The sequence below is a fragment of the Poecilia mexicana genome, unplaced genomic scaffold (assembly GCF_051168715.1).
Source record: "Poecilia mexicana isolate PSO_F unplaced genomic scaffold, ASM5116871v1 scaffold_2, whole genome shotgun sequence".
Lineage (NCBI taxonomy): Eukaryota > Metazoa > Chordata > Actinopteri > Cyprinodontiformes > Poeciliidae > Poecilia > Poecilia mexicana.
The window spans coordinates 22144517-22169001 of NW_028263371.1; the positions used below are offsets into that span (position 1 = coordinate 22144517).

Below are 24485 nucleotides of genomic sequence, written 5' to 3' on the forward strand. Positions count from 1 at the left end.
AAAGAATGATCAGCTTCCACACATTGATGACGTCAGCATTATGCTTTCATAATTCACTTAAGCTTTAGCTCTACATCTATAATATGTTTTTGCAAAATGCCTGCAGTTAAAACTACATGGAGTTAATGTTGTTCTGCTTTTTAATGAGTAACATGCAGGCTAGGTAACTTGTCTAGACAGGAAGTTTCCGACAGAAGCTTAAAGGTTTGCAGCCTGTTAAAAGCTCTTCTGGAATCTGAAAATCTATCAAGTAGTGAATAAATCACATTTTGCACAAAAGGCTGGAAATAGAAGAATGAGAAATTTTCATGAAAATAAAAAAGAAAAAGCTACCGTTTCTTCAGCTTTGCAGCATTTCCCGTTATGAGTTTCATACATTCTTTTCTTGCTAAAAAGAATGTATGAAACTGAAGTTAGTGACAAAATCTTTTCAAAGATGAAAATATCTCAACAATCTGATGATTCTGGTAGGTTTGTGAGAAATTCTTTATTTGTGAAATGCAATTAACCTTTTATTTTTTAAAATTACAATTACTATAAATATCACAAAATATATTTGTTAAAATAACTACAGTTTGCTTTCAAATAACTTTTTTAAAATAGATATCTTGCTGGATAACATTAAAATGTGTTTATTCTGCTCTAGCTGTAGATACAACTTTACAATCACATGTATAATAATGTATTTAGAAAGGCTCAGTGGACTTCCTCAGGCTTGTCTTTCCAGGTTCTGCACGTTTCGGTCTGATTACGTGTACGATACCAGTTTATAGTACATGTTGCAGATCATTGTTTTCTCAGCTGATTGCTAAGGGCAGCACTAAACACCGGAGCAGAAAGTGATCACACTCTTAGAGCTGATAAATACTCACTATTTTAGAATTGTTATAGCATTTGGTGGTATAGAAACAAAAACAAGCACATGGAACAGTTTCATTAAAGCAGAAAGGCACTAAAATAGAAAAACACAACTTTAGCATAAAAACTAAATTAGGATATTTCACTACAAGGAGAGTCTATTACATTTTTAATGTTTGTATAGTTTCTCCACAACAAATTTAAACCACAATAAAAAAACTGAGCTCATTTCATTGTAGCAAACTTACATTTGTTATATTTTCAGCTGACACTGATTCATTTTCACACTAAATCCAAACTGAAAAATCTGTTCCTCTCCTCGCCTGTGGTGGCGCTGCACCGGGAACTACTGAAGGAAAATATACTGAAACTTCCGAAGAAGACACTGACCACAACTTCCTTCCTCACAAAATGTAAACAACAATGGAGTGGCGTCAGATTTCAGGGGTTGTATGATTTCTCTTTTGTCTCTGGTGAAAGACCACAATGACATTTCTCCCGTTAGTGCTAGGCTAATGCATTTGTTTTGGTTGTATTTAGCACCCTGCACTGTAGTCCATTTCCTGCTTTTGGAGCAGTCTCTGGTCCACTTGGCGTTCACATTTGGATTTGAATGCACCAGAGTTCACTTTCAGTCTTTTGGTCTGCCTCAGAGCTTGATTACACATTTGCATCTCCGCAAACAAACCGGATTCTCTAAAAGAACCAGAGTTTGATTAAAGCGGACTAATCAGGGCTGGTGTGAATGCACCGTAAAGCTCCAAACACACCCCACTTACATGATGACAAATATTTAAATATAAGTGATAATATTCCGTCAAAGACAATTGAAAACAACTTCAGTTTGTTTATCATTTTTCCGTTTCATCTAGCCCAGTGGTTCTTAACCTTTTTTGAGGTATCGAACCCATCAGATTCATATGCGCATTCACTGAACCCTTCTTTTGTGATAAATAAAATTATTTTTTTTCAAAATTCAAGACATATGGGTGACCCAACTAGAGTCTAGTTAGGTCACTTTAAGAAGATCACCAAGTCTTCTTAAAGGTAGAGTCTCTGAGATCAGTTCTTCAAAATGTAGTCAGTGTTTTCAGCTAAGTTGAGCTGACTGTCCATGAACGACCCAAATTTGCCAGTTTCAACAGGTTGGCCATCGAGAGAAACTGGAACTACTTTAAGGTCTTGTTTAGATCATTTAATTAGCTCTACATTCTTAAGAGAATGAAAAAGGTATAATAAATAATAAAGACTTTGCGGTATTCTGATTTAGTAATGTAATTATATTAATTGTGTTACCTCCCCCATGCCACTAGAGGCAGTAGCAGGCCCGAAAAGATGCAACTATGGAGCAGATTTAGAAGTACACCGAAAGCTACAGAATTTGGTAAAAACTGTGAGCTTTGCTGAAGTAATTAAAGACACAAGTTCAAATCCATGCTGAGAGTGGAGCTCCTTCAATCAGGGCTCCTCCGCAGCTCTGATTGGCTCAGCAATGTAACCTGATCCTCTGCAGCAAGTGATGGCAAAGCGGGGCGTCATCACGACTTTACACAAGTGTGTCTTTACCTCCGCGGCAGAGGCTCCGCTGAACCCCGAGACTGACTCACCGAACCACTGGGGTTCGATCGAACCCAGGTTAAGAACCACTGATCTAGAATGGCACAAAATATTTCTATTTGCATTCTTAACTCAACCAAATCATGTTTACCGCAGATCTGGAGATTTTCTGTCACCATGAGGACAAAACTCTACTTAACAAAGAGTGACTGAAGATCCCGTCCAGAACCCAAAACCAGGATAAAGAGGTTGAGTGAATTCCGTCTTGAAGGTATGGAGATGGATCGGTATTTCAGAAGAAACTCTGTAGAAGGACAGAGTGCCACCTGGATAGTCCACATACACTCCTACTTTGTGGTAGGGAGCAGAAGATGAGCAGGAGGAGATGTACTCCCTTTTGCTCTCATGGCAGACAGAATAACGACCCTCATCGGAGCAGCTCAGACTCCAGGACATGTTGTTAAATCCAAACTCACAGTCATTACTTCTTCCTTTACGCTGGACTCCTCTGTAGCTCACAGAGATGTCAACCTTCCCACTCCAAATAACCTCCCAGTAGCAGCGATCAGGAAGGCTTTCCTTGCACAGAACCTGGGGCCAGTAATCAAATCTCTCTTCATGGTCAGGGTAGGACTGGGCCTCATCCACACCAGTAACCTTCCTGTTGCCTTCAGACAGCTGGAGCTTTCTGTTCACTGTGTTTGTGTCGATGGTGAGTTGACGGGAATCTGATACAAACACAATGCAGATACAGTTATTGGTCATTTAATGACACCTTGAAGATGGCATGAATCAAATAAAAGCACACTTACACTTCTTCAGACCTGGTGTCAACCACTGGTCACCAGCAGGCTCCACCCTGAACAGAAGAGGGTTACACCATCAGTATCTTTCAGCAGCAAACATGGACATTACATGTTTCTCAAGCAGCTGGTAAAATGAGTGCAGCTTTCTCTCCTCAACCAGCTATCGGTATTGCTGCAGTTAACTTTACCATACCTCAGTTTTTCCGGTTTCCAGAAAGAATCCAATGCAGTCAGCTTATTCACCCCTTCCTCTCCTGGATGGTTGTAGCTCAAGTCCAACTCCTTCAGATGGCAGGGGTTGGAGCGCAGAGCTGAGGCCAGAGAAGCACAGCCTTCCCCTGTGATCAGACAGCCTGACAGCCTGCAGATACGCAATGAGCCATTAAACATATTTTTGTAGGAATTGCTTTTAATTATCTAAAACCAGACAATTCAATCAAAAGCAAAGACGCCTCATTCTGGAATGCCAGGAGAGCCAAAAGGGGCAAAGGAGCCCAGTTTACCATAATCATGCTGTGGACACATGACCACTTTTGTGAAACATTAAAATCATAGTTTGAAGATGACAACAGAATAACATCTTCAGTCCGAGGTTACAAAGCTAAACATCTTCCTTCTGATGACTAGATTCTGATAATTGAACTATGAATATCACAAGATAGCCCTGGTGGAGCCAACATGAACAAGAAGCAAGTTCAATGTTGTGCCAAAAATAAAGACACAGCTCTTGTTTTAGTTACAGACAGACCAGATAAGCAATCAAAGCCACCCTTGTCCCTAAAAAATGCTGCAGAAGACATGTTCATAAGTCTTATCCAGGTTTCTAAAGCCTGCATGAACTGGAGAAATAAATACCTAGCATATTCTTCACGATCAGCCTGAAAGTCACCAAGAACTTTCCAAATCTGCTTTTTGGTTGAGGCTTCCTTTCAAACACCCTTAAACCAGATGCAAAATGTTGCTAATGCAGCTACATAAGGTGCAGTCCTCCTGCCCACTTGGTACCAATCTGGTACACCAGGAGTCTCCATACATCCTCCAGATTATTTAGCTGTTGCTGCAACTGGCAACAATGTATTTCTGGGCATATAGCCTGACAGCCACATCTACATTTTGGATCTTGAACATGTGCTGTTTGAATTTTCTGTCCCTTTTATATTATATTTCCTATTATGAACAAACCATCTCAAACAAATTGAAAAACAAAATACCACTAAGATTTAGACCAGAAGAACCATTCCTCCAGATCATACCTACACAAAAACCCACATGGACAGTGAAGTCCTCCAGAGCACAAAGGAATTCCTAATTTTTAAATGTAAATTACCTTATTCAATAATAACCTGCAGCTAAATTGTATGTGTTCCCTTTCATGTGCGATTAGATATGATCTCCTCAAAATTCTACTTTGAGAGACTAACACAAATACATAAGGAAAAAATGTACTAGTTCAAGGAAAGATTACCTTAGAGTCGTTAGAGTGCATTGTTCACTTCCGAGTCCTCCACATAGACGCGTTACTCCCGTATCCGTCAGGTCATTGTTACTCAAGTCCAACTCTCTCAAATGAGAAGACTGAGAACTTAGAACTGTGGAAAGGGTCGCACATGTGCTTGGCGAAAGGTTACAGACACTTAATCTGAGAAAACACAGCAGGAGAAGGGAACTCTCAACACCTGACCTTCTCCACCAAATGCAACTCAGCAGTTTATTGTTACTGGATAAATACAAAGTGTCTCATACTCACAGGGCTTTGTTGGACACTTCGAGAACTGGTAGCAACCTCGCAAAGTCCTCATCTGAACTGATGAATTTCTTCAAGTCAAACAGATCCAGATCTTTTTCTGATGACAGTAAGATGAAGACCAGAGCTGACCACTGGGCAGAAGACAGCTTATCTGTGGAGAGACTTCCTGAACTCAGAGACTTTTGGACTTCTTTTACAAGGCCAAGATCATTCATTTCACTTAGGCAGTCAAACAGATTGATGATTTTGTCAGCAGGCAACTTCTCACTCATCTTCCTCTTTATGTATTGGACTGCTTCATCAGTGGTTTCTGTGCTGGGCTCTTCTTGTGTCAACAGGTCCTTCAAGAGAGTCTGATTAGTCTGGAGAGAAAGACCCAGAAAGAAGCGGAGGAACAAATCCAGGTGGCCATTGGGACTTTTTAAGGCCATGTCTACTGCACTCTGGAAGAACTGATGTTTTTCATGTTTTCTTTTAGATTTTTGGGGAAATGTCTGATTTTCTTCAAGAAGATTGACTCCAGAGTTGATGAAAGTCAGATGAACATGAAGAGCAGCCAGAAACTCCTGAACACTCAGATGGACGAAGCAGAACACCTTGTCCTGGTACAGCCCTCTCTCCTCTCTAAAGATCTGTGTGAACACTCCTGAGTACACTGAGGCTGCTCTGATATCGATGTCACAATATTTAAGATCAGATACATAGAATATCACATTTCTTTTCTGCAGCTGATCAAAAGCCAGTTTTCCCAGAGACTCAATCATCTTCTTGTTGTCTGGACTCCAGACTGGATCTGTTTCAGATCCTCCATCATACTTGACCTTCTTCACTTTGGTCTGAACCACCATGAAGTGGATGTACATCTCAGTCAGGGTCTTAGGCAGTTTTCCTCCTTCTGTGGTCTCCAACATATCCTCCAGAACTGTAGCAGTGATCCAGCAGAAGACTGGGATGCGGCACATGATGTGGAGGCTTCGTGATGTCTTAATGTGAGAGATAATGCAGCTGGCCTGCTCCTCATTGCTGAATCTCTTCTTGAAGTACTCCTCCTTCTGTGGGTTGGTGAACCCTCTAATCTCTGTCACCATGCCAACACACTCAGCAGGGATCTGATTGGCTGCTGCAGGTCGTGTGGTTATCCAGAGGAGAGCAGAGGGAAGCAGTTTCCCCCTGATGAGGTTTGTCAGCAGAACATCCACTGAGCTGGACTTTGTGACATCAGTCAGGATCTCCTTGTTGTTGAAGTCCAGAGGAAGTCGACTCTCATCCAAGCCATCAATGATGAACAGAACCTGGAACTGTTCAAAGTTACTGATTCCTTTGGTTTCAGTAAAGAAGTGATGAATCAGTTCCACCAAGCTGAACTTTTTCTCTTTCAGCACATTCAGCTCTCTGAAAGTGAATGGAAATATGAACTGGATGTTCTGGTTGGTTCTGCCTTCAGCCCAGTCCAGAGTGAACTTCTGTGTTAAGACTGTTTTCCCAATGCCAGCCACTCCCATGGTCAGAACTGTTCTGATTGGCCTATCGCTGCCTGGTACGGCCTTAAAGAGGTCTTCTGGCTTTATAGCCATTTCTGGTCTGTGTGGTTTCCTGGATGTTGTTTCAATCTGTCTGACCTCATGTTCCTGGTTGACCTCTCCAGTCCCTCCCTCTGTGATGTGAAGCTCTGTGTAGATCTGACTCAAATGCATCGGTTTTCCAGCTTTAGGAACCCCTTCAAAGATCTGCTGAAATGTGTTCTTCATGTTTGCCTTAAGATTACTTTGGCAGGTGACAGGAGAACCTAAAATAATAAAAAAGTAGCAGTTAAAATCACTAGTACCTCTTCTCTCGTGCGTGTAATAATCAACACACTTCTATCAACTCTTTGGTTCAACAGAAAATAGCCAAGGCAAAGATATTTGTGTACCGTCTTGATTCTTGGTGGTTAGGTTTCAGGATTCATCCATCTCTGTGTATTTAGATTGTTTACTTGCTTTTCCTCACAACTGCACCCAGTTTCTAATCAACCAGCTACTCATTGTCTTCAATCACCTCTCTTGCATAAATCTCTCTCAGTCAGTCAGCTCTTGGTCAGAGTAGGTAAGAGGTAAAACTATTAAAATCATTAATTTTGTTCTCGTTCATTCTTGGCCAGTTTGCAACACAACCAGTCTGATAGTAGACCAGAACTTTATAGTAGTGTAACTGAGTTGTAAGAAAGAAGTATTTTTGTTTCTAAATGTGATTAATGAGGTAAGGGTAAATAAGAGTGTTAACCAAAGCAACATGGATATCAAGCAGCTTAAAGGCTTTTGGAGTGGTTACAATATGGTCAAATAGCTGCAACTGTAAATATGGTGAAGTTTTAATGGATCTTATGGAGATAAAGAAATAGATATGCATCATCAATTCTTTCAGCTTTATAATTACATACAATTATCTGTCCATAGCAATCATGTTAAAAATCATTCAGATGTTTAAACCTAATAAATATTGACTGTTCCCAAAAATAAACACATCTAAGAAGATCAACACTGTACATGTTGAAGAAGCTAAGGATTCAAGTTAAAGCCGTATTGTTAGAAGTCCATTCATGATGCACCTATTGGATAGAAATGATTGTTCAGAGTGAAATGATCACTTACTGTTGAGCAGGCGTGTAGCCAGATCCTCCTGATTCAACTTCTTCAGGAAGCTCACAGTGATGTGAAGTAAGTGCTCTCTGTTCTTCCTCCTGTGCTCCTCGTCCTCACCCTCCATCTGACTCTCTAAACACTGTGAGCCAAATGGACTCAGATATGTTTTAAACATGTTTAACTGTTCCTTCATAAAAGTGAACATGTTTTGTTCCACCTCCTGAAAAGCAACACAAGATGAAGGACGTCAGACTGGATCAGAACATCAGATGGACAGACTGAAGGTTCTCTGGTCTACAAAGACTGAACAGAACCAAAGTACAGACCATAAATGTGGAGTCCAGCTGGGTTTGAAGCTGCTGGGCAGTCAGACTAGTGGGAACCTCTGAGCTCTGCTGGTCCACTCTGTGGAGGAACCAGGAGCAATTAGCAGATATTGTGTTTTTCTAAAATGATACAAACGCTGATTAATTACATACTTTACTTTCTGTATGGAAGAATATTTACTGAAAGTTTTTCTTATCTTTATCTCAGCTCTGGTTAAGGTTGTCCTAGTTAAAGCCTCCTTTCCCTTCCCTATATCTGTCCAGCTGCAGCTGACTGGTTATACTTGGTAGCTCCCAGTAAAACTGTCTTTAACTCACATAACTGAATAATCTCATCTCTATATTTTACTTTGTGCTTTATGGACAAATTCTGCATTTCAAATTTCCAACTTTTCCAGACATAGTAAATTTATCTGGCAGTATTTTTTTTACAACATTTTTTAAATTTGAGCAGAAAACATATGTGAGGGAGTCTTACTATCTACACAATCAACATATTAAAAACAAAATGCTAAAGATGAGTTTTCTGTTTTATTTGGACAAACAGTAATATTTCAAAAGAAAATGGAATAAAAGAACCAGAATAGATTTTTACAAATTATCTAAAGCTGAGAAATACCCTGCATGATCTACTGTACTTATCCATTTTTCCCATTTTTAGTCCTGAATTTGTGGAAAAAACTAACACAAATGTTGGACATCAAACGCTGCAAATAGGGCTGAGTGACACGGAACTATTTTTAAATAAATCCATAACTGCTGTGAGGAGACGCTGCAGATACCGGGAATAAAAAAAAAACAAGAACTATCCATAGAAGGGTAAAGCATGGCTTTTATGGTAAATGTTATTCTGAAACTGTAAAACTTTTGTGGTAGAAATAAAATGCTCTTCTAAAAGTTGAAACTTTGACATGCTCAAGTCCTTTATGGTTTGATATTCTCCTGAATTAAAATAAAACAACCTTAGATGATTAGAGACAACTCACCCCTTAAAATCAATGAGCCGACCCTTTGATGAGTCACTGTGTAGGGATCCAGGTTCTGGTTCTGGTCCATGTTGCTTCCTGTGAAAACATGTGGCTTGATGATGTGAGGACAGCAGGAGATGTTTGCCAGATGAGTCAGAAAGATTTAAGCAGCAACACTGATCCCTCTTTGCTTCACAGAAATGTTTCAACTTTGACTAGGCCACTTCATAGCCTTCATTTTGTTTGTCTTTCTAAGCCAATCATATGGTGGTGTTCTCCATCAGGTCACCTTCAGGATTTCCTGCTGGAGAGACTCATGGTTCCTCCAGCTGTAAAACATTCCAGACCATCATACTACCACCACCATGCTTAACTCTTGGAATTAAGTTCTTGTTCTATTTCGTCTCGCCGAGCTTTTTTTCACAGAATGCATGTAGCACATAGGTTGGTGAGACAATGATAGATGTAAACGACAAAACCTAGCTAACAAGGGGTTATTAGCAGCTAACTAGCAGTAGCAACAAGCACCTCAAGTCACCAAACACAATGAAGATGTCTGTGTGCTACTCAAACTTGCCTGACAGTAAAACCCCACGAGAATAAAATAATAAACATAGAAAATATGAGATTAAATAGTCCTGCCATGACAGAATTTAATTCCTGTGATTAACATATTTAAGGCCAAATTATATTTTTTATGAATATAGGACATTTTAAGGCCTTAATTTTAAATAGCGGTGGGCATTTATTGTATCGTTCATCATTTATGTGATAAATTTCTTAATATGATTATTCTGAATTATGATGTTTAAAACCACCAACACGGTCCATATTGTTATTATTGTTAGTTTGCTATATTCTCCTCTTTTTGTTCAATTCAAGTATCAATAAAAATGAATTAATTAAAAAATATGATTAAATGAAGTTACTGTGTGCAGTTTAATGATACAAATAACACTTCTTTATGGTGTTGGTGTCCTGAAGAAGTGTTTTATAAATGGAAATGTTTTTCAAGAGTAGTGTTTGTGCTTGTGGGGCTATAATTGCTGTGACACACAGTTGCAGCCAAACTGTCATCTAAAAGAGAAATAATACCACAAAATATCGTTATAAAACTTTACGTTCATATTTTATATACACTGCTCAAAAAAATAAAGGGAACACTCAAATAACACATCCTAGATCTGAATGAATGAAATATTCTCATTGAATACTTTGTTCTGTACAAAATCACACAAAAATCATCAATGGAAATCAAATTTATTAACCAATGGAGGCCTGGATTTGGAGCCACACACAAAATTAAAGTGAAATGTTCCCTTTATTTTTTTGAGCAGTATACTTTGATTTAAGGTTTTTTAAGGATGTAGACATCCTGATTGAATTTCTTTAAAGCTTGCTTTTTGGGTTCTGTTAGCCTACTTCCTGTTGTCAGGAAAGTTCTTGTTGCTCAGCTTTTACCACTTCAGGTAAAACATCAGATGATTAAACATTTTTCTAAACAGAGCTTTTTACTTTAATGGTTTTAAACTTGATCACATTTGACTGTCCTAACATCTAGAGACAGCTCACCTCTTTCTAGGAGGCTGGCTTTGTTTAAAATCAATGAGCCGACCCTTCGACTCGTCACTGCGCAGGGACTCGCAGCTCGGTCCAGATCCAGTCTCTGGTTCTGGTTCTGGTTCTGGTCGTTTCCTGGGAATAAAAATGGTTTGTGATGAGAGTGCTGAGCTCTGACATGGAGAAGACTCAGACGGTGACCTCACTTCTTAGAGGGACGGACCGCGGCCCCTCCGTCCTCAGCCTGATCCATCCTGCTCAGCTCACACACCGTCTACCTTCATCTGAAACATCAAAACACAGATTAAACCCGACAGCTACACATAAACAAAATTAAAGTTAATATTCAGATTCACTGGCAGTCATTTTCTACATCTGATGTCAGGTGAAAAAAATCTGCAAATATCTTAGTACCTTTGAATTAAGACAAAACTAATTTACAAGTAACTTTTCTGCAAGAAATATGAGCTTGTTTTAAATCAATAATTCCTTAATATGCTTAAAAAAGTCATTGTTCTGGCAGATTATTTCACTGATAATATGGGAGCAGTAATCTGCCAATGCAATAACTACTTTTTAATCAATATTAAGCTCATATTTCTTACTGCAAAAGTTACTTTTAAGTAAGATATTTTTACTAGAAACTAACCAAAAATACTTGATAAGATTTTGTGTTTTTGCAGTGAGAGCATATTCTCCAAGATCAATAAACTTTAAATTCTAATGAACATTTAACACTGGAACTGGAAGATATTTTATATGTCCCAAATAAATAAACAAATCATCAAAAACAAACAAATAAAATGAATTATCCTTAAAAAGGGCTAGTTGAGACTAAAACACCAGACTGAATACTTTTATCATCCTGTTTTTGTTTTAATGGAAAGAGAAAGAAAAGAGAAAAACAATAAATCTCTCAACTGGAAACTGAGTTTGTTTTAATGTATCATTTGATGAACTAATTTATTGCTTATTGCAACAGGATTATGTCTTCATCGTTTTAATCATTGCAGGAGAAACTGATTTACAAACTGTTCCCCGACTGAAGAATGGAGAATGGTTCAGATACCCTCCAGTTACCCCACAGCATATCAGTGGACTTTGACTAGGCCTTTTATGGCTCAGCCACTCCTCTGTGGATTTCCTGGTGCACTTTGGGTCATCGTCATGTTTTTATTCAGCTTCAGTTTAGTCACAGGTGGTTTCAGATTTTCCTGATGCATGATAGTAATCTCTAATTCTGAGCTGAACAGGGTCTGCTGCAGCAGAACGTTCCCAAACCATGACACTTCCACCTCCATGCTTCGGTTAGGATGGGGTTCTGTTCCCATCAAGCTGGATCTGGGTTATAATAAACATTATTCCAGATGATTCCGTTTTAGGCCCATATTTCCAGAACTTCTGCTCTTTTTCTGCGTTCTCTCTAGGAAACTTCAGCAGGACTTTTATGTTTTTATTAGAGACCAAAGGTCGCCTGCTTGTTCACGTTCCACTTGATTTAAACTTGTTCAGCCTCTTTCTGAGTGGGCCGACATGAACCGTCATATCAGCAGGAAACAAATATCCAATCAGCATCGATTCAAACAGAGAAATTATGAAGAAAATAACCAATCGAAACCAACAGAGCAGCAGCACCTTGCTGCCACCAGGGGGCGCCTCGTACATTGATCTGACACACGTGTGTGATTTTAGCCATTTCAAGGTGGAATAAATCTGTGAAATTTAATTATTTCATGCATTCTCTTTTTCTTGTTGTACTGACAAAACGTTTTGTTTTTACTTTTGTGCTTATTTTCTGTAACGTTAAGATTTTTCTTAAATACCAACATTTCCAAACATTAGAAATAAAAACACTGCAAAGCACTTTGGTGCCGTTAATAGTTGTTTTTAATGTGCTTTGTAAATAAATTTACGTTTGTTTAAAAAATGTTCCAGAAAAAGTCATAGAGACATAAGAATGTTGTATAAACGCTACAGTTTATTAAACAACATGGAGTCACTCTGAAGAATAAAGTTGAGCTGCAGAATAATTAATTTAATAAACACCTTATTGATTAGCCACATTAATAGGCTTTCTGTCGCACTCTATAGATGTTATTTTCCTTCTTTTTAAAAACACTCTTTATTCCCTTTAGAGAATTAACGTATCAAGGACTTTCCAATTACGGTATGTATGACGGTCTTCCTGTATGCAGATTGATGCAGCTGCGCCTTTTTTCCGGCGTGTTTCTTAGAGTTTACAGGTTGTTTCATAATAATAAAAAAAAATTCTCCAGCAGCTTCTCACCTTCAGCCGCCCTTAATAACTTGTAGCGTAAATAAAAAGAGCCGGAGAGCCAGAGCTGCTCTCCGGCGGCTGTCCGTTAGAACTCTGTCCGGTTTAAGTGCGTCAGACAGCGGGGAGAGCAGCGGCTCCTCTCCGGTCCTCCGGAGGCTGAACAGGTATTACAGAAAAATCTGTAACACCTGTTTGGAGAAGCTCCACACGAAGAACAATGTCTCCCTTTTCGTCTGCTGACCAACAACTAACTCTGGCGTTGAAACTTTTCCTCTAACTCTGCTCAACCATCATGGCGGACAGGAGTAACAGTCCCTTCTTATTATCGAGCTCCCCGTTTCGTTTCCGCTGGCAGGTCGGTACTGTGATGTCTGCAGAGACGTCACAGTACCGATGTGATGTCTCGTTACTGTTGAGAAGAGCTGAACTCTTCTCAACAGATTTTAACAAGTAAAGCATTAAAACTGGTTATGTTACCTTCAGATAGAGGCTTGAACGTAGAAAATCAGCTGCGCCATTCCGAGGGTAAAAGTGAAAGTAAAAGAAAACATGGTGTGGTGCAAACGTAAAGGGGCAGCATTGAGTCAGCCGTGTCCCCCTGGACTGGAAGCTTCTTTTTATCTCATAGTGGCAAACTTTCTTTTATTCCTATCTTGATTTGACAAAGTTTGCTGCCCCTCCACCATAGTCTTCCTCAAATCTAATAAGGTGTCAAAAGTTTGTGCAGCATAGCTTTTTGTTTGTGCTGTGATCATTTTAAAGATAATAAATGTGAATAAATAGATACATAAATAAACCAACAAAATGAAAGTTTCAAGGTCAGAAAGTCAATCAGCCACTCCTCCCCCATTACTCAAATTAAACAAAATTGGTGTCAAATGTTTTTCTACCTTTGTGCAGTAACGTTTTTTATTAGTGCCATTATTTTGAAGATATTAATACAAAAAATTACATAAGTCATCTATGAATGACCTCATTACTTAAGAAAACATTTTGATGTTTGAGACAGAATCTAAACACCTAGTAAACTAAATATTTTTTTTACTTCAACATTAACTGTCTGTAATAAGACAAAAGAATTTTAAACTTTGAAATTTGGAGTTACTTGATATATTTTTGCAATGTGAAGTATTTTGAGAAAAGATTGTAGCAGAACATTTCCAATATGATACGTTGTATAGATTCTACAGACACACTTACATCCATGCTTTTAAAGTTGAGAAACAGTTTATTAATTATGAAAATGAATTTGAGAATGACTGGACCACGGTGTTGTACCTATGAAACAACAAATATGGCATTTATCTTCCAAAAGAACTTCCAAAAGTTCTTGGTATTTGGTTTAAATGCTTCTTTAGCAAAGAGGGCCAGTGGTTCTTACAGACGATACAGAGCTATTGGTGAAAAAGAAGTTAAAACCAACATAAAGAGGTTCTGCAACCGTTGCATTGAATGTGTGGATGTGGCTCAGGGAATCTGCGTCAACAGTGAAAAAGGACAGAGTTCCAGCCGGACAGTCCAAGTACATCGCTATTTTTGGAGAAACAGGATGGTCGGAGAAATCTACCGTAGATAGTTTGGTATTATCTTTCCAAATTGAGTAACCAATATCAGAACATCCCAAACTCCAGCTGAGATCCATCGATTCCAGTGGAGAGTCTCTGTCCTTGTCTTCCTCTTCCCTTTCTCTGTTTACTGACACGTCAATCTCTCCTGTCCACTCGACTTCCCAGTAACAACGGCCAGTAAGACCATTACTGCAGAGCAGCTGATAAGGCTCCTCATAGTCAGGAAACCTCTCCTCTTCCACACGCGTCACCTTCCTGTTGTCTTCTGAAAGCTTCAGGTTTCTGCTCACCGTGTTTCTGTCGATGGTGAGTTGACAGGAATCTGATGGAAAGAAACACAATCCAGCTGCAGTTATTGATCATTTATTGACATATTGTTGTTGATGATGATATGACGGCTTAAAGCCGCTTTGTTGTCATGAATCAGATGAAAAACACTTACACTTCCTCAGACCTGGAGTCAACCATCGGACTCCAGCAGGCTCCGTCCTGAATGGAGGAGTCAGATTTAGACAACTTTGTTCAAACAGAGTTTTCACAAATTAAAAAAAGGTCTTTGGTGTAGAATGGCGCCTGGGTTGCACTGACACATGAAGAGATTTTACAATAGTCCATGCATTATTTTAACAATCTGTCTTCCCATCAAAAGGTAAAAAGGTAAAGGTAAGGTTCTGACTCTTCAAGTAACAAACTGTAAAGATTGATCCCCTCTCTTTCTGCATACCTGAGAGTCTCCAGTCCCCAGTTTGGGTCATCCAGGCCTGCTGACAGCAGCTTTAGTCCTGATTCTCCTGGATGATTGTAACTCAGGTCCAGTTGCTTCAGCGCTGAAGGCTTGGAGCTCAGAGTTAAAGCCAGGGAAGCACAGCCTTCCTCTGTGATCATGCAGCCTGACAAGCTGCAAATGGACAACAAGAAAGCTAAAATAAAGCTAATTTTAGCTTTATTTGATCAAATTGAACAAGTTTTCTGAGGGAAAATATTGTTTCTATTATCTTAAACTGAATGAATGAAAACATGTACCAGAATAGCAAAGTAGGTAAGGTTTCATAAGTAGCACTGCTAATCTCCCACATCATTCTTATATTTATATACTCTGCTATCATAGTGGAATATTGGAACCGTTTCTCTGAATAAAATGCTACACTTAAAAAAAAAAAGATTTCCTTAACTTATTAAGGCTATTATCAGATTAACTAATGATCAGTAGCATTAATGTCTTTGTGATTTCCAAGTAATTTTAACATGAACATTTTCTTTAACATTCATGCTCATTAGTTCTTCATAATTAAATTTTTTTAAATGTATTTACAGTTACAGTGTTAAATGTTCATTAGAATTTAAAGTTTATTTATATCTGAGAATGTGTTCTTGCGTTATTTTGCCTTAACCATTATATAAGTGGAAAATGGTCTCAACACAAAAATATTACTTATCGCAATAACTTCTGGGACAATTTATCATCCAGAAAAACTTATAATTGTGACAGAACTAACAACTTCCCCTTTTGGCTCAGTTGTTTCTTCATAAAAACAGACAACAACAACAGGACACAATTTATTTGTATTTTCTGCTTATTGATCCAGTCAAGACTGTAACTCAGAGACTGAGCTGAAAACACTAAAGAACTTTGACTGAACCTACCTGAGCGACTCAAGCTTGCAGTTTGGACTCTCCAGTCCCTCACACAGAAGCTGCACCCCAGAGTCCTGGAGGTCATTGTTGCTCAGGTCCAGCACTCTCAAAAGTGAAGTGTGAGAAGACAGGATGGAGCAGACGGATTGGCAGCTTCTGTCTGACAGGTCACACAGACTAAGTCTATAAAGGCAAAAACATAAAAACATGTGAACAATAATCTGATGAACACATTCCAAGCTGCAGTACTGAAGTAAACTATTTTCCTCAGATTGCCTAAAAAAACTATAATTACTGAACTGTGCTTTTGAAATGTTTTTTTAATTTAAGTTTTGTTTATTTTATTATCATTAATCTTTTATTCTTTCCATTCCCTGTCTCATATCGATGTTACTTTTCAGTACCTGAGCGTTTCTAGTTTGCAGTGTGAACTCTGCAGCCCAGCACACAGCTGCTTCACTCCTGCATCCTGCAGGCTGTTGCTGCTCAGGTCCAGCTCTCTCAGACTACAAGGCCGGGAGCAGAAAAGTGACGACAATCTCTCACAGCTTTTATCGGACAAGTTGCAGCGATTCACTCTGACGACACAGCAAGAAAGATGACATGTCAGGCCGTGGTGAGTGACTATATGATGCACCACGGCAAAACCAGGAACAAGTCCACAGAGCAGAAATGGAGGGAAAAAAAAAGAGACATTATAAGCAAAGTGAAACTTGGCATATAACATCTACAGAGAAAGCCACTAAAAGAATGTGGAAAAAATGTTAATACTTTTGAAAATTGTGTAAGCAAGGGTTGAGCTAACCACTGTTGCCCTTTGCTTAAACCTCTTTGTAAGATTTCAGAAACTGAAAGGTTATAAAACAAGCAAAAAAAACACTAGCACAGTAGAATTTTTACAAAGCTTATTTTAGGGGAAGGTAAGTGCAGTAAACATCTTAAAGTTACCAAAAAATGCAAAACAGAAAATTATCTCGACTATGAGCGCATTAGTGGACGTGTGCCCATCATAGCCAGGTAGTAGCTAGTTACATTTAATAATTTTTTCGAATCTACTTTTATATGTATTTTTACTATGCTGTACGTTTTGCTTTTACTTCAGTAATTTTATTATGAAGTATCGATACTGAGTTGTTTAATTAAGTTTTTTTAAACAAAACTGACTTGGAAAAATTCATTTTGCCTGATTTTGTTATTTTTTTGTTACTTATGTAAATTATTGCACTTACAGCCTTAAAATTAAAACATTTCCATTTAATTTATATTTTGGTCCATCTGATAATGTAATCTTTAAATATTAAATGATCGATAATTTGATCAGTTACTTATAGACTTTTTACCAAATGCTTTATTACATTTGAGTAATTTATTGGACAGCTACATTTTGATTTTACTTGAGTAACAATATGTTGAAGTAGTGCAACTCTTACTGGACTATAATTTTTTGCTACTCTGCACACCCTATAGCCCATTAATTAGATGTAAACTAACCTCAGAATTTCCAGTTTACAATCAAGATTTTTCACTCCAGGCAGCAGCAGATCTAGTCCAGAGTCCTCCAGATTGTTGTTACTTAAATCTAGCTCCATTATGCCACATACTGGGGTGCTGAGAATGGAGCACAAGGCCTCACATGTTCTCCTAGAGAGCTCACAACCTCCCAGTCTGTATAAATCACAAATTAGTACAATAAATGTGCAGGAAATTAGAGATGAGAAACATCTGTATTGCTCTATACTCACAAAGCTGTAATGGAGACCTTGACCACTGGCAGCAGCATCAGAAGAACGTTCTCTGAATCACCATAATTCTTGAGTTCAAAGACATCCAGATTACTTTCTGAAGACAGAATGATGGAGACCAGATCTGACCACTCAGCAGGAGACAAGTCATGCGTTCTGAGGCGTCCTGAAGTCAGGTACCGCTGGATCTCCTCCACTACTGAACTATATTTAGTTTCATTCAGACAGTGGAACAGACACAACATTTTCTCGAAGCATAGAGATTTTTCAGTGTATTTCTTTATGCACTGGTCTGTGTGCTGATTCCTCTGTGAGTTATTTGTGGTCCATTTAAGCAGGCCTTTAAGGAGAGATTGGTTGGTCTGGAGAGAAAGACCCAGAAGGAAGCGGAGGAAGAGATCCAAGTGTCCATTCGGACTGTCTAAGGCCTTTTCCACTGCACTCTGGTAAAGAACATTTAGATCAGGCTCTTTACCTTCCACTAAGGTGTTCCTGTCCATCAGGTTCTCACAATGTTCAGTAAAGGTCAGATGAACATGAAGAGCAGCCAGAAACTCCTGAACACTCAGATGGACGAAGCAGAACACCTTGTCCTGGTACAGCCCTCTCTCCTCTCTAAAGATCTGTGTGAACACTCCTGAGTACACTGAGGCTGCTCTGATATCGATGCCACAATCTGTCAGGTCTGATTCATAGAAGATCAGGTTTCCTTTCTGCAGCTGATCAAAAGCCAGTTTTCCTAGAGACTCAATCATCTTCCTGCTCTCTGGACTCCAGTGTGGATCTGTTTCAGATCCTCCATCATACTTGACCTTCTTCATTTTGGTCTGAACCACCAGGAAGTGGATGTACATCTCAGTCAGGGTCTTTGGCAGGCCTCTACTCTTGCTGGTTTTCACTATATCCTCCAGAACTGTAGCAGTGATCCAGCAGAAGACTGGGATGTAACACAGGATATGGAGGGTTGGTGATGCCTTGATGTGGAAGATGATCCTGTTGGCCAGTTCCTCATCACTGAATCTCTTCCTGAAGTACTCCTCCTTCTGTGGGTCATTGAAACCTCTGACATCATTGACCATGTCGATATATCCAGGTGGAATTTGATTGGCTGCTGCAGGTCGAGTGGTTATCCAGAGGAGAGCAGAGGGAAGCAGATTCCCCCTGATGAGGTTTGTCACCAGAACATCTAGAGAGGTTGACTTTTCAGGGTCAGTTAATATTTTAGTGTTGTTGAAGTCCAGAGGAAGTCGACTCTCATCCAGACCATCAAAGATGAACAGAACTTGGAACTGTTCAAAGTTACTGATTCCTTTGGTTTCAGTAAAGAAGTGATGAATCAGTTCCACCAAGCTGAACTTTTTCTCTCTCAACACATTCAGCTCTCTGAAAGTGAATGGAAATATGAACTGGATGTTCTGGTTGGTTTTGCCTTCAGCCCAGTCCAGAGTGAACTTCTGTGTTAAGACTGTTTTCCCAATGCCAGCCACTCCCTTTGTCATCACTGTTCTGATTGCTTGATCTCTTCCAGGTGGGACTCTAAAGATGTCTTCTCTTCTGATTGTTGTTTCTGGTCTGTGTGGTTTCCTGTTTGCTGTTTCAATCTGTCTGACCTCATGTTCCTGGTTGACCTCTCCAGTTCCTCCCTCTGTGATGTAGAGCTCTGTGTAGATCTGGTTCAGGAGGGCTGGGTTTCCTGCTTTAGCGATTCCCTCAAACACACACTGGAACTTCTTCTTCAGGGAGGATTTGAAATGCTGCTGATGAACTCCACCATACATTTCTAAAATTAATAGTAATATATTAATTCAACATAACAAATCCCTTCATATGACAGATTTATACAGATTTAAATATATGATTTTCAGTTATTTGTGTTTTTAGAAAACAAATCTTACTGTTCTGAAATCGATCAGCCAGCTCCTCCTGCTTCATATTTCTCAGAAATTGATGGGTAATCTTCAGAAAAGCTTCTCTGCTGATCTTCTCCTCATCTTCAACATCCATTGAACACGTTAAGCATTCAGGATAATCTGAACATAAAACCTGGTGGATCTTCTTCAGCTCGTTTTGCACAAAAGAGACAATCTTGATTTCTAGCAGCTAAATTAGAAAGAATTTAGAAAATTAAACAAAATATTGTATGTCCAGTGTATGAGATGCAGATTGACATTGAACTAATATCCCAAGTGCTCTGTAGAGAACAGAATCTGTTGTGAACACAGGTTAAATTTCAGGTTAATCTGTAAAGCTGAGATCAACACTGGTTTCTATCTGAAAACTAAACTTTAACACAGATTTCTCTTAAGAGTGTTAAGATGTTAAGCTAGTCTCGATGTTAACTTTGTCAAGTCCTAAAGAACCAGTTTCTTTAAAAAAGCACTGAAGACATGATGTATTCCTGTCATTGCTCATATTCAAGGCACCAAAAAACACTTCAAGTCGAACCCCAACCTTCAACTCAGAGCCAGACTTAGTGGAACTGTTTTTAATCACAAATTGAACGAACACCACAAACAGGATTGGTGACGAGACGTAGACCCACCGATCCCAAATATTCCTTCATGTCCTGATGCAGACATAAGGGTCTAGAAAAGCTTGTCCTGCCTGGACACCACCAGCAAATGTCTCAAGGGGGCATGTACTTTAACCATTTCCAGAACCAAAAAATTTGTGGCATGGATAATCAAGTCTTCAAGATTTCTCAAGAAGTCAAAGAAGGTAAAAATTGACTATTTCAGGACAGAACAAAATCTCTTCTCTTTGAATCCAACATAAACATTCCCAAGGAGGCTGAAAAGAATGATGCCCCAATAATAGCTATGTGACTCCAACATTGTTGAAAATGTTCAAACCTTAAATATGGAGTCCAGCTGTGGTAATGCTGCATCTTCAGGAACCTCTGAGATCCTCTGGACACTTCTGTGAAATAATCAGGGAGATGCACTGAGAAAGTAAATTGTAAATTGTCCTTTTCATTTGAAGCAGGCCTGCTTCAAATGAAAAGGTAATCCAACCAAGTTTTTTTACCCTTCTGAGAATAGCATGCCACCTTAGAAGTTGTTTTCATCAAGTTCGCCTTTGAACTTTTTTAAAATTCTTTGATCAAATTCTGAAAAATAAAAACCCCAACGGTGTATTCAAGAATCCAACACTAAATCTAATTCTTCTCATCTTTACTTCTCTGTTTCTACATCCATTTTTTTCTGCTTCTTCAAAAACTGGGTCATGGATCCTTGGTCAGATGGTTTTCCCACTGTATGTGCTGTATACACATACGAATGTGCTGTATACACATACGAACTTGTCTTTTCGCTGCTGGAAAAGACAAGTACTTTGCTGGCTTACCATCCAGCAACCTGCGTTCCTATTGGTTGTGCAGGAGGTTCCGTTTCTGCTTTTCAAAGATGTACAGTTGTATAACTGTGCATGTGTTTGTAGCCATTTTCACAAACAAGTGTGAATGTTGAGTAGGGGGCGTTATTTGGGTTTAAAGTGACAGAGCCCTAAAACATCTCATTCTGAAAGGAGCGTAAAAAAGGCAGAACTGAGCAAAATAAAATCTGATTCTGTAGGAATGATTTTGTTAAAAATGTTATGAACATGTTCTGTAGCCCATAAACCTTTCCTTAGCTGTTCAAGGAAGGATAACAGGTCACCTTTAACTTACTCAGATTCAGGGATATTTAGTCTCTTAAAGTTAACAAGTGGGTTGTCCTTTGACCTGTCGCTCTTAAAGGACACATAGCTGGGTCCGGGTTCTGCTCCGGGTTCTGGTTGGTTCCTGTTGAACAAGAAGGATTTTTCACTCAAGTACTGAGCTAAAACATGTGGGAGCCCCTCACTAGGACAACCAATCAGAGAAAGTTCATTAAATAAAACACATTTTATAGATTAATTCCACACAAACTGATGTTTTAAATCCTTTCAATGCTGTTAATTATGATGAATTTCTGCTTACAGCCAATTAAAAACATCAAACTAATAAAATATTTTTTAATGCAGAACTGTGGGATGAATGTAATCTATGTTTAATCTTCCTTCTAGCCTATCTTCTACAGTCACTTAATCTGAAAACATAAGAACGTGTGATCCCATTTATTTAAAACAGGTGGTATTTTATAGATTATCTGTATGGCTGTCTAATTCTGAAATAATTGCAAATGAAGCTCGTAAACTAAATCTGCAACCATTTATTCAAACAGTATTGATGTAAATTACAGATGAGGTCAAATCTGCTGGTTTTCCAGAGTTTGTCTCTACAGAAACTCAAATATTTAACCCATCTTCAAGCAGAAACAAACCCAGTTTAGTATGTTACATGTTTACAGAGAGTGCGGCTGAGGATTTGACATTCTGACACGTTTCATTATTCTCTGACTCGCCTGATGTCCTTGTGTCCTCCACACAGAGACGCTCTAGAGAGACGGACTCTGTCCTCTCTGTCCTCTCGCTGATCCATGCTGCTCACAAACCTGCTACCTTCAACTGAGCAGAAATCACAGAAAACATTGTTACAGCTCTACAACCATCACATGTAATAAGACAGTAAAGTTCTAGCATTCATTTTCATCATGTACTGCTTTGTTTTGAAGTTTCAGACACTAATTAAGCTTCTAGAGACTAAAGAGCTGTTATAAATTATTTAACCACAGCAGAAAACTGGAGTGTGTCACAGTAAAAGCTGCAGACGTGGTTATTAAACAGTCTTATCAAAACGTCCTCATTAAAAATGATCGATTTGGGTTTAAATGCTTCTGATGTATTGGATTAATATGAATGTTAATGTGAACAACTGCTTGTGTTTTTTTCTCTTTTCAGTCCAGATGATCTTTTTCTCCAAATACTTTAAATAGACAGTATTTCAGAGTGCCACGCTAAAAAAAAATATTTTTTTCTTTTTCTAAACTCTGATTGTTTACATTTTCATTCTAATTTGTGGCCAAAAATAAGCATAAATATAAATTTAATCTGATAAGTCGTTCATTACACATGAAAGTGTAAAAATATGAAATATGTGTCTTTTAATTTGTTTTATGGGGGGAAATCTGATTATTCTTTCTTTTCAAATAAAAATGTATAATATCTTAATAAATTTCCAGGTTTTGGCCAAAAACCTTCAGTATTTAAAAAAAATAAAGAGGAAAAGAGAACATCAAATCAATAAAACTTTATTTTGGAGCTGAATTTAAAATATGTTTGATTATATTTTTCTAAATATTTTCTATTAAAAACAGAAAAATTCTATTTTAAGTTATTTTATAAAGTCTTAATATTGTGTTGTATTGTTTTAGTTTTGTATTTGTGTGATATTTTAATTGTATGCTCTTTTATTTTTCTGCACAGTGCCTTGAAAAAACAGGTTTTATCTTAAATCTAAATAAAAAGAAAGCAAGAATTTTAATTCTAACAGCTTTTAAAACTCTTAATTTAAAAAATACTTTTGTTTTAGTTTTAGAAAAATTAAGATATTGAGGACTCATTTAATAAAAACTCAAGTTTGAATGAAAAGAGCAAAGAAAATCAACAGAAAACATATGATTGATGGTTTGGTATATTAGATAATGGTGCTGTTATCCCTAATGTGACCACTAGGGGTCAGAAATTGGCGCATATTGTATGAATTTAGCAGCTTTGTAAAGTAGGAACAGAGGCAGAAGTGGAAGTCAACCAGCTGCAAACAGAAAAATTACATTTCAGGAGAAATAAAAACTTTCAGCTCATGTTGTAATTCTGATAGTTTAAAAAATGATTAGAAATCTGCAGAGACTCAGAGCTGCATGAAAAGGTGCCATCATTTACTGCTGCCCTGATTTAGGTTCACAAAAACTTCCTCCACTGGACCACAGCTCTGAATAGCAGATTCCTGCTATTGGTTAGAAACTCAAACACTAAAAACTGCTTACTTTACCATCAGACTGAGATTGTCCTCGGAGAATGTCGTCTGAGCCGAAAACTTTCTGAAAGTGAAACTAGAAGAGAAATCAGGAAATGCCATCTGAGAGGGAGGAGGATCCTTAATTCAGCAAGACACGTTTCATCATTCAGGAAACGGTCAAAATATTCATCAGTCCGAGAAAATAACCAACAAGGAGAACAAGAAGAGTTTACATGTTAGGAAAATTACTAACCTGAAGTTTCCGTAAAGATAAAGTTCATCACCTTTTGCTCTGAATTTTATTTAATGATCCGAATTGTTCATGGATGCCTCCAGTGAAGGAAACAGATTTCTAATCTAATTAAATTTGACCTTTTCTCTTTTTAGTCACATTTCTAAATTAAAATATTTGACTCTGAAGGAAATTTTCAATAAAAAAAACCCCGATTTCCAAGAATCTGCTTCTGTTGCCATTTCTGACTTCCTGTTTCCTCCATCATGAGTTCACACATTTCAACTCTGTTCAAGTCAAAATCTGTCCATCATAGTAAGTTGGTGACTCAATGCTACTAACAAACTTTGAAAACATTTAGCTTTTCCTGAATTTAATTTTCCAGATATAAATGCTAAAGTGCTAATTTGATTGGCTGATTTAAAGTTTAACGTCTCTGTTTAAGAGACTGTTTAACGTCTGTTTGATTATCCAGATGTGTTTTTATTATCAAGGTATGTTTTTATCTTTAGTCTTACAGAAATCACTGGTTTGATTCTGGAAGATTTAGATAAAACATTAAATATGTGAAACCTTCAGTTTGCAGAATCCATACGGCGAATAAACAGAGTATTTGGTGCAGAAAAACCAGAGAACCTGCTGCTCAGGAACTAAATATATGTGTAAATAAACCATTGGGTTGTTTAAATTATTAATATTTCTACATTTTAAG

At 38.1% G+C, this 24485-nt stretch overlaps 2 protein-coding genes across 2 annotated transcripts; both read right to left on the bottom strand.

Moving 5' to 3' along the window:
• Window positions 1-468: 468 nt before the first annotated feature.
• LOC106904695 (NLR family CARD domain-containing protein 3-like) lies at window positions 469-13289 on the bottom strand. Its single transcript, XM_014969127.2, has 11 exons — window positions 13199-13289; window positions 10650-10727; window positions 10456-10578; window positions 8902-8979; window positions 7916-7994; window positions 7599-7809; window positions 4969-6754; window positions 4687-4860; window positions 3415-3582; window positions 3228-3274; window positions 469-3143 (listed from the first exon to the last, which is right to left on the bottom strand). The coding sequence occupies exons 2-11, from the start codon at window positions 10694-10696 to the stop codon at window positions 2611-2613; spliced, it is 3246 nt and encodes a 1081-aa protein (XP_014824613.2). The 5' UTR covers window positions 10697-10727; window positions 13199-13289; the 3' UTR covers window positions 469-2610.
• Window positions 13290-13929: 640 nt separating this feature from the next.
• LOC106904694 (NACHT, LRR and PYD domains-containing protein 3-like) lies at window positions 13930-23634 on the bottom strand. Its single transcript, XM_088003743.1, has 12 exons — window positions 23575-23634; window positions 22049-22151; window positions 21334-21447; window positions 20519-20585; window positions 19562-19766; window positions 17667-19446; window positions 17416-17589; window positions 16329-16502; window positions 15934-16107; window positions 15014-15187; window positions 14732-14778; window positions 13930-14611 (listed from the first exon to the last, which is right to left on the bottom strand). The coding sequence occupies exons 2-12, from the start codon at window positions 22123-22125 to the stop codon at window positions 14076-14078; spliced, it is 3522 nt and encodes a 1173-aa protein (XP_087859869.1). The 5' UTR covers window positions 22126-22151; window positions 23575-23634; the 3' UTR covers window positions 13930-14075.
• Window positions 23635-24485: the final 851 nt, after the last annotated feature.